The sequence below is a fragment of the Nicrophorus vespilloides genome, unplaced genomic scaffold (genome assembly GCF_001412225.1).
Source record: "Nicrophorus vespilloides isolate i.1.1-1 unplaced genomic scaffold, Nicve_v1.0, whole genome shotgun sequence".
NCBI lineage: Eukaryota > Metazoa > Arthropoda > Insecta > Coleoptera > Silphidae > Nicrophorus > Nicrophorus vespilloides.
In genome coordinates, this window is record NW_017095521.1 from 230,339 (window position 1) to 248,482 (window position 18,144).

Sequence of the window (18,144 nt, forward strand, 5' to 3'; positions counted from 1 at the left end):
ATCGCAAAGTTTAATCACTGATTATATTGTCAAAGGGAAAAAAATCAACATGCAAAGTTGAGACTAATTTTACTTGTAAAGAATCATTATTTTCAGGACATAGATCTGATATGCTGACTATCCTTCTAGTGATGGAAGTGATTTAGAACCAGTTCGCAAATTATGCCGAACATTCTCATATAGCGACGATAATTCTAAAGAAAAAAATGTGAAGAAAGATTAACTTTCATAAAAAAATTCTGTACTTTTTTTGTAAATTTTTTCCGTATAAATTTAGAAATAAACGTGTCTATGATTGTTAACGTTTTTATAAAATTATGAATAAACATTTCAGATATATAGTAAGACTAATTATTTTTCTGAAATTTAATAAACCCTTTTTTATGCGATTTTTGTTATAGTGTGTCTAGTCCTTTTTTGTGTGATTTATTTTTATGCGTTTTCCTGTGGAACGTATCTACCGCATAAAAAGAGAACCAAGTGTACTAAATTCATTCAGTATTCCAATAAATCAATAAAAATAGAAAAATAATAATTATAAAAATGAGATCATATACGAAAAGATGATGATAATAATAATTTAAAGCAGAAGTTTTGAAAAGAAAGTTGTTGAAAGGAAAAGATAAAAGAAAACATTTGTGAGAGAAATATATATTTTTTGTGCTGTTCGGAAAGGTCGCAGACAAAAAAAATATATAGGGAGAAGTTTAAAGCCCTTAAATGGAATCGAGTTTGTGTAGTAAATTCGAGCGCCAATTGAGCACAAAAGTTTTAATTAAGGGCGGGCGAGGCGGCGGCGGCGCGGTTTGAAAAGGGTTTGAGGATTAAATTCAGTTCGGGAAGTTTGCGGAATGATTACGATTCGAAACAAACAACCTGCTAGTAAAAACTAAACGAAAAAAAATAGTAAAACCCGAGAGTTTGCATTATGATTATCGTTATTATTGTGAGAGAAATTAGGGGGTTTTATGTTGTGGTCATGTTCCGAAGGTCAGTGTTTGCTTTTGTGAGGTAGTGGAGGTTTGGATGGAAGGAAAGGTTGGTTAGTTGCGGTTGCAGTTTGCGCGTTGATGGATAGTTGGGTTGAGGAATAGTTTCGCAGAGGGGAAAATTCCACTTGGCATTCAATTAGGTTGGGTGTGGGCTTAGGGGGGGGGTGGTTTTCGGATGTAGGTGATTCAGCGAAATACCCACCACCACCACCACCATTACCCCCCCGCTCGTGTGTTCGTGGCAGCACGCACGCGGCTGCTATGGAGCCCCGTTAGGGGTTGTCATAGTAACAACATTTCCCTGCAATCCGCAGCAACCGTTGGCGGAAGCTGTGATCTTCGCGCGCATACCTGCATCCAATCCCCCACCACCACCTGTCACAATACAGATACCATCATCCATCCGACCGTGCAGTTAGATTAGTTCCAATTAAGCGAGCCGATAACTTTTAATGGAAATCCATCCTCCGATTGTAAACAACAAGGCAGAAAGAAACGTAAACAGATACGAGAACGAGCGAATGGAAAAGAAAAACTCGGGACAAAAAACAAGGCCAAGCGCGCTTTTGCTTAATCCCGTGACTGCATCGGGAGGAAATTATCCCCGCCATTCATCCAATCCATTCCAGTTTATTACCACCGCACTCTTTTTATTCTTTCTTTTTACACATACATACTTTTACCTCGTTTTGCATGGAAATTAATCGCTATGGAATTGCACCGCCGTATAAAACAGATTTGCGCAATAAGGCGATTTCCGCGTCCGCAACGGATGTAACGATTTTATACCCACTTCTTTTGCTTCATCTTCTGTTTCTTCTTCATCTTTTCATTCGGCCTCTTCTGCCTTCGATGATTCAATTACTTTCATCCGAACCCGGAAGTCGGCGGATTGCGAGCAAACGTGAAATGCCGCACTTCTAAATCCCGACGCCGCCTTTCTGCGGAGCGCGATAATAAACGGTGGCGGCGTTATCGTAACGGTTACGTAAGCTCGGTCATCTTTGAACAGCTGCTCTTCAATTAACATCCGAATGGTTACGCACCTGATCTATAGATCAATACCACTTAATAGCAGCGTTTACCGAAATCATCTGTCTGCTATACTCGTACACCTTTTATTTTATTAACGGTAAATTATATAATCGTATCACATACACTATTATCTCCATCACTGTTAATTTACCACACATATATTAATAAAAAAAAATGCTATTGTATGTAATCAAGTTTAATTATAATGATTTATATGTATATGAGAATACATCAATCGTTCTGTCCAAATTATTGTCGTTTTTGGTAAAATTATTTTGTTGTTGTTCATTTATATATGACAATATTAAGTAGTTTAGAAAATCTGTGTTTTCATATTAAAATTAGAAATAATTAAATAAGACTTCGGGATGAATCATGTCTTTTTTTGAATAGAAAGAATATACAATGAAGCTTTGACGCTAATCGGTTTACATATTATCCATTTCGGAATTGTGAATAGGTCATCACTTTTAACGAAGTCCCCCTCGCCCCATATCCTTGCCGAGTAGGGTTTTATATAGGATTGGGGTTCTCTGGAAATCCGAGACCTCATACTTAACAAAACTAGTGACACGGCTGAACAGGAAATAGCCCCATCTACACCTTTAAATTATTCAAGCCAAAAAAAACGAAGTAACTTAATCCAAATATTACTGTACTCATAATGTGAGATCCAGTTGCCACTAATAGGCTCTTACATAAGTTGTAGCTGAATTCGTTAAGTATGTTTACTTATAAGTTGGGATTAGTAACAAAGTCCGATGGTATCTGTGTGTGATTAACATTTTAAGTGGATTTATCATTTTTGCAATAAATTCCATCAGAAGCGTTTCGGAATAGGCAATTAATTATGCAGCAAAAGGCATGTTCCGCGCGTCGAGAGAGATGGAGGAATGCCCGTAGGTAATCATTACGAGCCTAGTTCTCTCTTTTAATGGTGCAGAAATTATGAAGCACTTTTGATTACTCAAAATAAAAACAGTTACGCTCCTTACTCGTTACTGGAATTACGGACGCTGCATTATCCTTATCCATTGGTGATCTGGATACTCGTTTCGACCGTAAACGAGGATGTGGAAACATCATTGATGTGCAACGTTTCGCAAAGAAATATATATATGTGAGTGTGTGAGAGCGAGGGATTGAAGCCCTACCGAAACGCGGTCAGATGCTGCGAGGATTATTAAACGCTTGAGGGTCATCTCTAATTATGATGCTTTACCAGACGAAAATCGAGTTCGTGTCGAAGAGGAACACGAGAAATAAAGACTAAAATTATAGTTCATCCACTCAATTAGAAAACAAGGCTTTTCAAGATCAAGGATTACCTCGAATCTCTCATAAAAACTAGTTTCGAGAAATGCCTTTTTTTTAAAGTTGATATATTTAATTCTTAGACAAGATTTCTCATTCCACATGATTATATCATTATACTTATTTTTTATAACTACTGTAGAAAAATTTAAATATTTTATTTAGCCAATCTTCAAACCTTTATACAATCTATTAAATTATTCTACAGCTTCATCGACAATAAAAGTAATAAAATTTTCAGTACCGCTGTTAAAGCTCTTGGAATATTTAAAAGCACTTTCAATATCTAGTTAGCTCATAAGTAACACACCATGTCACGTCACGTCAAGTCATGTCACTTCACGTCACGAACAACAAGGGGTAACTTGTATTATGATCTTTGAATTGAAATTAATATCATTATAAAAAAATATACAAGTGAAAGATTGAATTATTGATATTTTTTACGTAATGCAGTTAAAGATCAGCAAAATTGTATTTGCAATACAAATGGTAACATATTTTTGTATAAACCGAAAATGCAATTTTGTTTATATCTGTACACACACACACAGGCATTGACAGAATCGTCGCATTTATTTGCAATGCAAAAACAAACGAGTTGAATAAATTACGATTTCGGGCGTACGAATGTCATTCGATATTTGATCAAATTAAAACGCGGAACGGATTTTTCCATCCCCCTACGTATTGCGTTGATGCTGTTTCGAAATTTATGTTGTTGTTCTGCGCATTCATAATTTTTTTTTCTTGTTGTCGCTGTTCGTTTTCATTTTGTTTCGGCCCCACCGTGCGTGGATACGCGAGCAGATTTATGTACAAATAAATAATTTGAAATGACGAAAACAAAAAAAAAATGAAAATGAAGAGTGGAATTGAACAGCACAAATAATAATCACTTTGTTGAGGTGCACGTGTATTGTGTGTGCATTCGTGGGGGGCGGCAAAACACAATGGATGTTGCGTTTGAAGGGCGGGGGAGGCTTGAATTCCGACGCCGCCGACGTTGTTGTTGTTGTTGTCGTCGTGCTTGCGGGGGCGGCGCACGCATGCGAATGAAACCACCCGCCCTCACCAGTAAAACTCACGTGCATATATAGATTAATATTTGCTTGTTTGCTGTTCGAATCTGCGATCCGGATCTGACATTTCGGTCTGCCCTAGCCTGAGGGTATTTCTTTATTATACCAGTTGAAGCGTCTGGTGTATATAGAGGAGAGTAGAGATATAAAGAAAGAAAATAGTTGGATAGGATGAGAAAGAGAGGTGTGTGTGTGTATGCGAAGAGTCTGAGTGTAAAAGGAGATGGTTGAATTAAGCAGGTAGATGGGGTCTGGTTGTATGTAATGGGATGAGGTGGTGGAAGGAGGAGGAGGAGGAAGTCTGGGCAAGGTCATTCCGATTCGAAACACACAGCGAAGGGGGATGATGCAGAATTGTGAAAGGAAGCATTCGCACATTCCGAACTCCCGACGGTTTTCAGGGTGAAGGAGAGCGAGATGGAGATGATGGAGTGTTGCGAAGGAGGAAAAGAGAAAGCGAGAAAAGGGTGTGCAAGAAAGAAAGAGAGAGAGAGAACTCTCAGAGAGCACTAAATCAATAGTGCAATCTCACAGTTGGGCGGCGCAGAATGGCTTAACGGTACTACACTCTAAGCAAGGTTTATATAACAACCGGGAGAGTGAAGAGATATGCACACACATACAGCCGTCTACTTCCTCCTTTTACATCTCGGCATCAATTTAATTAGCGGAGCCGGGAGAGTAAGTACAGCACGGATAGGAATGAAAGAAACGTGGAGTCGAGTCTCCTCTCCTCCCACCGTGTCTCGTCTTCTTTACTACTCTCCTTAATTATACCATAGCAGACCAATATTAGAACTAACTTTACGAAAGTTAAGCTGATCAAATTTGAATTGAGTATTTATATTTTCATTTACATCATTTCATCAACAAAAAACATTTATTTTCGGTACAATCAATAAAATCCCACGTTTCGGTGTTCAGTTAATATGATAATAAAGTTTTCAAGCTAAACAAAGGCTGGATGTGGTTTTTGCTCATTGATTCTTAATTTAGCGAATATCGTAATCATTTTGTCACTGTTTTTATAGGGAAGTTGGTTAACCGCAATTATGTACTAATTTTATATTTAAGTATGTAGATAATTGTAGATTTTTTTATAGTAGTTTTAAAAAGTCCTTGAATGAAACTAGCAAAATTAAAATTTGTATTATATCACATTATTATATAATTGATTAAACGTTAATTTCTAGTAAGTTAGTTAAGTTTAGTATAGATTATAGAAACGTTAGTAACTACCTCAAAATTGTTATAAATTACACAATTATAGTCTGACTAAAAACAGTTTTAGAGATTACTGTTTTTAAACGATTTGGCTGAACTTAAGTTGTTTATTATTTTTTAAGATTGTTTTTTTTTTGTTGTTGTTCTTGTTCAGGAGAAGTCACGGAGAGGAGATCCGCACCGTTGAACACGATCACGTTCTTCGTGGTGGAAGGCCCGAAACGCGCATTTCGGCTCAAGGAAGGGGCATTTATTACGCAATTAGATCCTTCCCCGCAGAACAAATTACAACCTTGGAGGAGGAAAAAAAAAGAGGAGAGAAACTTGAACAATGGGTTAGAAGCAACGGAGGCTGCTGCAGCGACGACCGCAGCAGAAACAACAACAGCCGTTCCCATCTCCTCCTGACCGCCTCGGGGGTCCTCTTCTCTCCACATACATCATCAACAACAAGAACAACAACAACAAAAACAGCAATAACAACAACCAGTTTCTGCACCACCCCAGAACCATTACGACATCAATTATGATATTGTTATTATTATGACTGCACTTTTGTCCAGGTCAGTGCGATCCCAGAGGTCGCTCGAAGGTCGTCCCAGTGGTGCGATTTCCCGTCGTCGCAGCCGAGAGGAAATTCCGGCTGTGTTTTCTGTTTTGCTTTGCTTTTTCATCCTCTTTCTTTATATATATAATTTTTTTTATCTCTTTACTTATTATTTATCTCATTTTGGAGCTTCCTCCGCTATTCCCTGGCTACGGGCCAGGACTGCCTGAGATTGAGAGAGAGAGAAGATCAGACTGTGTCACGCACGAGTTTAGAATGTGTTCATTAAGACCGTGTGCCAAAGGAGCGATTCTAATTTTATTGATTCTCGCATTTCCCAGCGGCATTTTTTACGCGCTTTTTCTTTCTTCTATTTACGTTTTGTCAAAGTCGACGAAACTTCGACGTCCCCGGCCAAACTCTCTAGGACGAACCTAATCCGTATTCCGGATGCGTCTCGTCAAACACCTCCTCCGGGATATTTTAAGGACATCACCACAAGGAGCGAGAGAAAATCATTAACTAAGACTAATCGAATTTGGAATTTCTGCTGTCAACTTTAAATTAAGTTGGAACATTCAATGTTACAAACGCATTTCTTATTATATTTAAGAGAGAAAAAACTTATTAACTAAAAATATTTTAAACTAATATTGAAGCATTGATTTAAGTCACTTAGAAATTCCAACAGAGAAAGAACTATTTATAAAAAAAAAACGCAATTCGTAACAGTCTAATTTCTGCAGTTGCAATGTGAAAACCAAGAAAGACAATTCCTGGATTTATCGAATCTTACAAAGGAAAGAAGTTTGTATGCAAAAAAAAGTTGGTTGAAAGAAGAAATTACGAAACACTATTTAGATTCGGATTTGTATCTTATTGAAAAGATGTTGGTTATTGACAAAAGAAAAGAAAAAGCAAAAAGTACCTGGAAAGGAAACGGACCGGTTTTAATGCGCAAACCAGAAAGAGAGTGAATTCACCAAAAACCTTCATAATCTATTTAAACTCAGTTTATGGTTTAATGTAAGAGTGTTGCTCGGTACACAAAGTGACAATGCCATAAATTTGGTTGGGAAAAGTACCCAAAACGAAAATAAGCATGTTATTTTTTTTGTTAGTTTTTCAAAATGAGGAAATTCACGTTTAGTTGCTTACTGCGTAAACCATTAATCAGAATTATTGAAGATAACTGAATGAAGCATCAATTTGGGATGGAAAACAGGAAAAAGCCTCGAGGTTAAATGTTGAACGGTTTCGAAGATTGGAGGGAACTCGAGCTTGAATTGATGAAATAAAATAGTAAAGCATCATCCACTTATCATTTGCACTGCAATCATTGAATAAGTATAGATGCAGCAGCAAGGTTTTCTCCTTGACCCTAAACAATATCATTTCCTCCATCGCAATACTCTACGAAATACCGGTGAATCAGAAGGAGCAGAAGATATGTCAGTGATAAAAGAAATAAACCGTCAATAAATCTTTGACACAATTCCAGCAAACAAAGGTTGTACGAGGAGAACGAGCGATAGAAGAGGATAGCAATTTCCCTTGAGACAGTTAAACGGCCATTTGCTGGCCTTGCGAAGCGGAGAAGCCATAAAGATGTTTTCTATTTTAGCTACAGCAGCGATGCTCACAATTTCGCGTAATTGCATTAGCCTCAAATTGGCTGATAAAAATATTGCAACTTTTGCATCATCATCCTCATCATCATCATCAATCTTCGGGCACGGTATATCGCAGCCGGACGGATGGAACAATAACAAATTGATCGGAATGCCTGCCTGCCTGCAACGGATTAGCCGATACAAAACTCTATCGCATTGTTATTACATTAACAGCCGAGTGGCTGGCCAGATCGTAAACGCAAGATGATGATGAATTGCGAGAGAGAGAGAGAAAGAGAGTTTGTAAAAGAGAGGGCGAGAGAGAAAGATCCCGGGTCGTTGACCTTTCGGTTCGGCGCGGAGGAAGGCCAACGAGCAACAAGAACATTTTTCCATTATATATTACTGTGACAACAGAATAGCTTAACCCAGTTTCAGATTGCGTAATGCCAAACACACATACATCATTCTATTCTCTTCCATTTTTTTTTCTTTTCTTTCTTCTTGTTTGCTTACTACTATCGTTCTCTTTGGTTATTGGTGAACTTGGGAGAGGTTCGGAAATATACTCAGAAAAGTTCGGGATTCAATAAGGATAGTTTACGGCTCTCTCACTCCGCTCCTTTTATTATTAAATGACTTCGAATCGGTTACGGTCAGGATGCTGTCTCTTCCTTCTCTATCTCTCACACACACTATCGCACTCTGAGTTGGAATTCCGTCCCCCACGCAGCGGACCCGACCATCAACATCCCGACTGAGACCAATTTGGTGATGATTCGATCAAACGTTTATGGATCGCGAGGGGGAAACCACTTAAGAACTGCAAAGCTTTAATGCATTGGAATTGATGTAACCCAATTGCATCTCGTTTCCCGTTTCATCTGAAAGGACACGGTTTGGGCGTGAACGCAGTTTCATTATTTCTCAGACGACAACATCGGAAACACAAAACAACACCTCATTGTATTTCAAGCAATTTTAATAGACCGTACCAACAATTTGTACTCATTGAAACTTGTGTGCGTATTATACAAAGACTACTTCGATTTTTTAATATCAAAATTAAATGAGAATATTACAAAATTACGGTTCAATTGAGATTGTATCATGTGAAACGTTAATTGTTAAAACTGAAAATGTACGATGTAAAGGTTATTTCAGGTCATTTATATTGCAGACTCGAAGCGTACACAGAGTGAGATCGAAGAGATTCGGGTAGTAGTAATTGATGAAACGTGCTTTCACCTCTCGCAATTTAAACGAAACCGAAAGACGACCGTCGGAAGTCTAATTTTAATCATCGATAAAAGGAAATTAATTTTCATAAAAGGACATGCCTGTTACCGCTCCGGCAATTTAATTTTAATTGAAGGACCATAAACGTACGACGAACATCAAAGATTCGTTATATATATATTTTTTTTCTCATCTTCTACTTCTTCGTTCATCATTTTGATTTAATTGAGTCGTGGTGGCAGAACGAGTTTTCGCAACAAACATTTAATGGAATCGATTCAAATCATAAACATCCTCGCAATCCAGACTTCTGCTTTAATCGATCGCAGGACGTGCCCTGCGTCTTAATGCATCCATTAAACGTATCCTGCTAAACATGCATAGTAATTCTCGATAATAAGTGTTTGCTCATTGACAGAGAGAAATGTGGAATAACTTAATTCGAATTTGGAATTGATCAGGAAGGATTAATTATGTGTAGATCAAACATTAAGTTAACATCCGATTCGTATCTTAATGGGGAGATTAAGATTATGCAAGAGCTGGCAAATTGGGCCAAAGCCCGAAAAGGATTACTGTATCAAAACAACCAGAATTTCGGGGAAAAAAAAATCAGATTATGCGAAGGGTTGAAAGGAGATGTCGGAGAAGGATAGAAGCTGAGATATATGTGTTTGTGTGATGGAGAGAGATAGGAAAAGGGTCGTGGAATGCTGAAAGGGCGCCTAAACTGAGAATAAAAGCGGTACGTGGGGAGATCCAACCTGCCGCCTCCTACAGTGTCAACATCTGGCGTTCGGGATTGAATCGAGAGAGAGACAAAAAAAAATATGAGGATAGAGTGAAATAAATGGGAGAAAAATTAGAATGGAAATACGACGGGTTAAAAATACATTTTCGGAAAATGTAGCTCCTCTTGTTTTCGTTATTTTCGTTTATTTCTTGTTACATTACTTGTTTTTTTTTTCTCTCTCGTGCTTTGTTTAGGAATCGCGCAAAGTTGTTTCGGAACATGTAAATAATCCGAGGCCCAGGCTATGTACAAACTCTCTCACACATTGACGCAGATAGACGTACATGCATGAACATATATACATACACAAACGGTTGGCTTAACATACATAAAAGTTATTCTGGGAAATTGCATTTTACGCTCGTCCCTCTTTCATTCTCTCTTTCGCATGATACATCGTCGCATCAGTTCATCATCATCATCCAAAATGCAGCGCAGGTCAAAGTTTCAATGTTATTGATGCCAAAATAAATAATCAAAGAAGCCATTATTCATTACTATTATTTTTTTTCGAATACATTGATGCTCTCGGTTTTGTTGATGCCAAGATTACTGACATACCGCAACATTGGAATCACCATTCAATTTTAATTGTCGTCTACATTTGAAAGAATGTTGAAATTCTTCTGAGAAAATACAACGATTGTTGCAAATGTTTGTTGATGCCAAGTGACAAATGGTCGAGTCACAAGAATCACAAATCAATTTTAATTGTCACCAAAAGAAGGATTACAAATCTCCTCGAAACGTAAGAATTCAATGAATACGGCAATAAGTTTATGCTAAGTTTGTTAAAGTCAGATTACCCCATTGGGTACCATTAGAATCACAATTTATTTTACAAATTACATTTTTTTTCTTCTAAATATTCAACGTCAATTGTTATTTAATTTGTTAATAATAACAAAATATAAAAAGTCTTAAATTGAAATATTGAAACCTTATGAACTGAACTTTGTATCAAAATAGGTAATATTTAACACAGATTTAGAGTTCGTGTTTTAATTTGAAGGCCATTAGATAAACTTAGTTCTTAAGCACTTGATTGCTGCAATTGCTTGGAAGTTTCCCCTGGAAGAGAAGTAAATTTCGGTGTTCCAGTTAAAACTTTTGCATTTTAATGTCCGTAGATTACCTACACAAAAAAGTTATTTTCCGCTCAATTAAAAACCTTATACTCTATATACCGGAAGATAAGCAAACTAGGAAGTTTTTTTTTATTAATTTCATAGTTTATATATATGATTGACAATTATCATAGTCAAAAATGATGTTCATAATGATTTTTTTCATAAAGTTTCATAGTTTAATCTTCGTAGAAAATATAATAAAAAAATGGTTATTGAATTTGGATATTAAAAGACAAATCAAATTTTATTATGAAACTTTATACTTGTTTTATTGGTTAATGATGATTGTCATCTTCGAGAGTAGTTAAGGATATGAAGAATTGTGTATTTGTATAAAGTTTTAAGTTTTTTTTTATCTGATGGATGTTATCGTTCAAACTAGTAGTAGACATGAAGGATGAGTAAATAAATAAGTGAAAGGGCATCATGTGTATGTGCTTTTTTTTGGGTTGTCGGACTCACCTTTGTCTGGTGGTTCTGGCGATGTTTGCGGGATCGATTCGCCCGGTTTTCCGGTGCGCGGTTTCCTCACACTTGGATTCACCCGAACGACGCGGGTCTGCGAAAAGAGAGAAACAAAACAAAAAGTCGAAAATAAAATTATAAAAAAAAAACAAACAGTATTCATTCAATTAGGGGTGGGAGCAAGCGTATTCCGATCAAAAAAAAAAAACTTAAGGTCAAAGAAATGATGTAAATCGAAAAATGCGTGAAGAATTTGCAGCTTTTTTTTCTCTTCTCATTCTTCTACCACTGCTATTGCCGTTGTTGTTGTTGTTGTTTCTTCGCCGCACATCTGATTTATGGGCTTTTGTTGTTCCAAGGTTATTATTGTGTGTGGCAGGTAAGTCCGGTTCCAACAAAACCTGTTCAAAAAGAGTTTGCGAAATGGCCATTCTCGCTCTCCATCCAACGTAATGAGCCGGAGCCGACAAATAAATATAGGTACGGAGGGAACCACCTGGGAACCGGTTATCTTATTTACTCGGACATGTGTATGGGTTGTTGTATGTGTTCTTCTGGTCTTGTTTTTGCTTCTTAATTTTTTTTTCTGGTTTCGTTCATTATTCCGTTGTTGGAAAACCGCGGGGACCGTAAAACCACAGTTGTATGATTAAAGAGTGAATTTTGATGGACGTGTAAATATAGTCACAGGAAATGAATGTAAATGGTTTTTAAAATGTCTCTGCTTGCAGTGAGTGTATTATGAAGCTAATGAGAAAACGAGTTTATGTTGTTGTGTTTCTTTTTAAGTTCAGGAGGTCTTTGTAATCTAGTGAAATTACCTAAAGCTTTCCTCCTAATCACTTCGCTTCAATCACCAATCAATCAAATCACTAATTACAGATAGTTATAGAGTGAGAGAGAGCACTGATTCTCAATAGGCACTGAGAGCAATGTCAAGTTTAAAGAACCATATCCAAAGTATCCAAAAAGGGGCATAGAGTGAAGGTATCCTTCTCTTGATGGCGCGGATTGTTGTTTAATTTATTTGTTTGAGAAAAAGTTTTTTTTTTTAATTTTTGTTTTGTTGATGTATAGAAAATGTTAGTCGGTAAAATCCACGGCGCGTAACAAAGAGCACATCCACACATCCAGAGGTTCGAGCAGTCGGAGAAGTCTGGGGCGGAGTGCAGCGCGCCAGGGCTGGGCAAGTCATGGGCGCAGCCGCCGGATTCGCTCTCTCCTGTGTATTTACCATCCAGTTTTCCTCGATATTACGCGATGCATGTACTTTCATCGGCTATTACCAAGAACTGGACCAAATGTTAAGTTGCACGATGTTGCGTGTGTGCGATGTGCGCCCGCTCCCCTTTTCCGCCCTTTCCGAGTGGGACGAAGCACGTCGTCGCCCTTTCCCTTTTCCTCCCTCCTCTTCCCATCAACCATACGAAAACCCACGCGCTTCCCAAAGCTCACTTGAAACCTTCCGCCCCAGATATCGATTGCGCTCACCGATTACATTACACCCTTTTCTAAAAAAAACAATTCATCAAATTAAAATCATCAACATTCCCTTTCCCTTTGATTTTATAACCGCCGACGCATTCTGAAAATGGGGGATTGATGAAAACAATAAAGACGCGCGTTCACGTTCCCAAATCAATTCCTTCCTCCAGACGCAAACAATTTAATTATCTCTACATTTCATATGCTCCTCGCAAAACATGAATATGTAAATCGAAGTGGATACTATAGGTTCATTTGCTGAATTTAATTTAATTACATTTTAACCCATTCTACAGATTTTACCGAACCCGACAAAACCATTTCAAATTCCGAATTATTATGCAAATCCTTCACAGAAATACTATACACTCTTGAGTAATTTATATTACTCAAACTTCTTACCACATTTACTACATGACATTTCAAGCTTAAACGTTTCAAAATAAAAAGTCAATCGATTTGAACGTATTTCAAAACAAACAATAATATAAAATTGTTATTTAAAATTTGTGGAACATCCAAATGCACACTCAACAATGTACAGTTTAAATATCACTGTTTTTCTATTAAAGTTAAATCTGTTTTCAATTGCAACATTTACTTTATTGTTGTATTGTAAAACAACAATATAAAATTTTGTTTTAAAATTTATTTACATTCATATAAACACTCCACAGAATTTAGTTTAAAATATCACTGTTTTTCTATTATAGTTAAAACTGTTTTGAATTGAAAACTATTGTTGCTAAATTGAAAACATTTATTTGAAATTTGTTGAAATTTGACAACTCTTCAACTTATTCTTTTCAATGAAATTAAAAATGATAATAATAGATGGCGTCTAGTCAAACCTAAATGTGACAGCGTTACAGAATGAGAATATGTAAAATATTGATGAAAACGCTATTAGATATAATCAGTGAAGAGACAAATAAGGAAATTAAAGTGAATTAGAAGATTCCGTGTCGCAGAACATTCGAATAAACACTCCACAGAATTTAGTTTAAAATATCACTGTTTTTCTATTACAGTTAAACCTGTTTTGAATTAAAAACTATTGTTGCTAAATTGAAAAAAAAAAATACATGATTTGTTGAAATTTGACAACTATTCAACTTATTCTTTTCAATGAAATTAAAAATTATAATAATAGATGGCGTCTAGTCAAACCTAAATGTGACAGCGTTACAGAATGAGAATATGTAAAATATTGATGAAAACGCTTTTAGATATAATCAGTGAAGAGTTTAAAAAGTATTTGGGTAATGAACAAAGCTTGTTTCGAAAGGTACAAATGAGGGAATTAAAGTGAATTAGAAGATTCCGTGTCGCAGAGAGTTGAAAAAGGAAACAATTATCCGCGACATAAATAAGTTTTGCTGCTGTAGCCTAAAAATATAAAATTACTGAAAAAAAAGAACAACTGTAACATGCTCAAGGATTCAATTGTTTCCTTTTTGTTCTCCCGTTGGCAGTGGAACTGTACATTCTGTTCTCTAGTTACGAATCATGCAGCGAACATAATTAAGTAAAGAGAGGACGAAGAGTGGATGAAACGAGATGGAAAAATAAAAAATAAATAAATAAACAAGAAGAAAAGAACAACAGGGATTATTCACTGCGGGTTACTCACACGAAACACGGCGTAATTCATACGCGGTTCGTCGGGTTTACTGACCTACAGCAATATGAATAATGGTCTTTCTTTAATTGATCGTTTCGTAAAAGGAACTGCGGAATTTCCGGCCGCGCGCCTCGGAAATAGTTGCGTAATTAGCGAATCCGCAATTAGCATATGCGTGCGATTTGCAGCTCGAAATTGCGAACACTCTTTAATAGAAGCGAAATTATAAAATTTACAATTCCGAACGTGAACTGAATTGAGGCAAACGGAAACCGTATGCACATTATTTATATTTTAACTGATCTAGTTTCTGAGCCATTTCCATTTTGGACTTCGGCGAAACCAAAGGTGTTCTCAATCGATAGCGAGGAAATAACTTTGGAGATCGCATTGACCGCACATAAGAGGCTTATTTTACTGCTATTATTCAAGCCTAAAGTCGTCCTGCGTTATTTTGATATGACCACGTTTTGGTACTAATTTAAGGTATTTGCTGATTCCATTAAAACCAGTTTATATAAAAAAAAATATAACAATTCAATTAAGAAATAGTTTACTTTTGACCTACATTACATGAAGAATTAAATTTATGCATTGCACTGGGAATCAACAATAAAAACAAGTTACACAAAGCTATAAAATACAAGTTTTAATTAAAAGAAAGTATTTCCTCATTGGTAAAGCCCTGCTTCCAATTCCGAGCGAATATCCAAATTGCTTAGATCCAGTTGAGAAATATTTGATAATATCGTTGAACTGTTGTTATTTTTTGCATTTTGTGTCCAACATATAAATTATGTAACTTTTGTTATAAATACATTTTAAATAATTCCATATTTTTTTAAAGTATAAAGCGTTTTACCTTGAATAAATAACAAACATAAATTGATTGAAAAAAAAACATGAATCACTCTAGAGTCTAAAATCCAATGCATGTGAATCACATATGTACTATTATAAACATATAATTTTATTGTTGTTTGCAGTAAATCCTTTCTAATACACTTTTCAAAGAATTAGAAGATCTATGATTATTGTTATTCAGTTATTTGATTTACATCATTTGCTTTCATGGTTGAGTCCATACGACGGACACGGACTTTTCCACTCGTAAATCGAATCCATTTTATGCTTGATTCTGTCTGAATCATTTTTACTCGGTCTTTGATTCGGTTTATTTTTCCCCGAGACACGAGAAAGTCGTTCCCCCGACCACATTAGTCATACATGCATGCAGAATCCGCTCTGCATCCTTTAAAACTATACTTCCGTGCTCGAGACAAGATTCTTCCGTGTCTTCGCATTAAGTTTCGCAAACGCAAATGGAAATCAATTTTACGTTTTAACCGATGTACTTAGTAGATGAACGTCGTGCATACTCATCCTCACCCTCATACCAGAAGTTCGCTGGAATCCCCGGAACTTTGCCAACTAATAATTTTGTTTCCGAGAATTTCCCCATCGCTGAAGGGTGGTGGCGATGATGGTTGGAGGGAAGATTGAAGGAAAGAATTCGCCGATAATAAATTTATAGAGGTATTCGGAAATTAGCGTGGACATCAATCGATCTGGGATCGATGAGCGCTCGAGTGCTGTTGCCTTTTTTATGAGTTTCTGCAATAAATTAGGTTAGGTCCGGAGCATGAGACTAGGCGTACACACTGTAATTTAGTGCTCACATTTTCTCGTGCACTGTAATTTAGAACAATCTATTTCCAGGCCGGGTGGTTGTTTTCCTTTTGCCTTTTCTCTTTCTTTTTCAACATAAGGGAAACCAGACTCGTCCGCGGAGGGGAGGTGTTGTGTCCAAACAAAAAAATGAGTACAGGAGGAATGGGTGGGAGAGAGTCCCAGCGGTTGGATAAACTGGACATGAATTGTGAACGCCTTATTGAAATATTCAATAACACTCCATTTGTGAGAAAGCTTCCGAGAAAGTAATAAAGCGATCGATCGCCTAGATTAAAATAGACGGGGAAGTTGAACGAGTAATAAACAACAACAACAAAAAAACGCGAAGTGGAATGGAAAAGAGTGTTAAATTGTTGTCCGTTAAACTTGGCGTAGAAGTTTCCGCCACCGGAAAGTTTTGCTGTTTCTATATGTATGTGTACGTTTCCAAATGAAACTTTCAGTTTTGGAAATTGGATTTATCCCTGGAAGTGGAGAAAACAAGAGGATAGGTGTGGCGGAGAGCGGACGGAGGGCAGAAGCAAGGCGACGTCGGAGTCTGTTTTATTTTCAGTCTGAATCTATTTCTGGGGCGGCTCGGGCTTTCCTCCGTCTGCAGAGTGATGAACCATAAATAGGACACGGTTTTGCAATTTTTCCTAAGCGACGTTACTGTCTGTCCTCCTTTTTGTCTTCCGAAATAATGCGGAAGCTATTGATTCGCTTTATCGTCAACATCATCATCATGAACAGGGGGAGAGATAATTTAACATTTCCTTTTCAAATTCCGCCCTTCGTCATAAACTAACTGAAGAAATAGGAACGAGTCATGCGCTCGAGCGGTATTCTTGTTTCAATAAAATCTAACAGGTGTAACGGTAAACGGCGACGATGACGGCGGCGGCGCTGAGTCGTTTGGAGGACAAAGAAAGGTCATCAACCGCACGCCAAATTATCTCTAACCGTCCGTAGGTGCAATACCACACTTTGGCACAACACTCTCATCCACGTCGTGCCACACACACAGAGAACAACTTTCTCGCAATTTCATATGCTAATATTGGATTGCACACAGAGTCTACCTTCCTCTATCTCTCTTTCAGTTTCCATACTTTTACGAGAGCAAAAGAGTTTATTGCCTCTTCAATCACATCAAATACTCGTCTACACATTTCTTCTATTATCATACCCAATGATTATTATGATTATTGCAAAGAGTAATATGTACATGCAATGGACAATTATGTCTCAAAATACGAATAGTGTGAAACAATAAAAAAAAAGTTATGTAATGGGAAAGTCGTAGAATTGAATAAATGTGTTTCAGTTTCTATTGAGTTGTAAGGATTCGAAGACAAGTTAACAAATAAAGTGCTGAAAAGACCGACACGTTTTCGGATGTTGAACGGAATGGGCAGCCTTTGGTGATTTGGGATTTGGAGGAGATTGGGTAAATATACTTACAGGTTGTTGCAGATGCAGGACGGCGGCGGATCGGGACCGTCGAGAGGTGATCCCCACGTTCTCCCCACGCATGATCGATTCCACAACTGAAGAACGAAACATAAAGAATATGTAAGAAGAAACATAAAAAAAAAACAATATACAAAAAAAAACGAAAATTCCCAAAAGAGAGCAACAGAAATTATGGACACAATCAAAGTTCATGAAACTCGTAAAACAACTTTATCGTTTCCCATTTATTCATCGCGCACTTTACCCATCTCCTCTTCATTTCCTTTTTTTTCTTTTCTTTTAACTCTCTGCATTTTATTATTTCCTCTCGAAGAACAAAAGGGAACGAAAGATGAAGAAGGAAATGGTAAAGTGGAGAGAGCGAGAAACGAGAAAAATAAGTCTCGGGAGAAACAACCAACATGCAGGCGCTACTTTATTTTCGTACAAGAACACGAAATGTTTGCAGTGGTAT

The 18,144-nt window shown here is 37.0% G+C and overlaps 1 protein-coding gene across 2 annotated transcripts in view; it reads right to left on the reverse strand.

Moving 5' to 3' along the window:
• Positions 1–18,144, reverse strand: part of LOC108567468 (probable JmjC domain-containing histone demethylation protein 2C) — a 79,677-nt gene that overhangs the window by 54,150 nt on the left and 7,383 nt on the right. For both annotated transcript variants that reach the window (XM_017928081.1, XM_017927997.1), the window contains exons 2-3: positions 17,679–17,764; positions 11,432–11,528 (exon numbers count right to left, since the gene is read on the reverse strand). In XM_017928081.1, the coding sequence (XP_017783570.1) occupies positions 11,432–11,528; positions 17,679–17,764 (183 nt within the window). The remainder of the gene's footprint in view (positions 1–11,431; positions 11,529–17,678; positions 17,765–18,144) is intronic.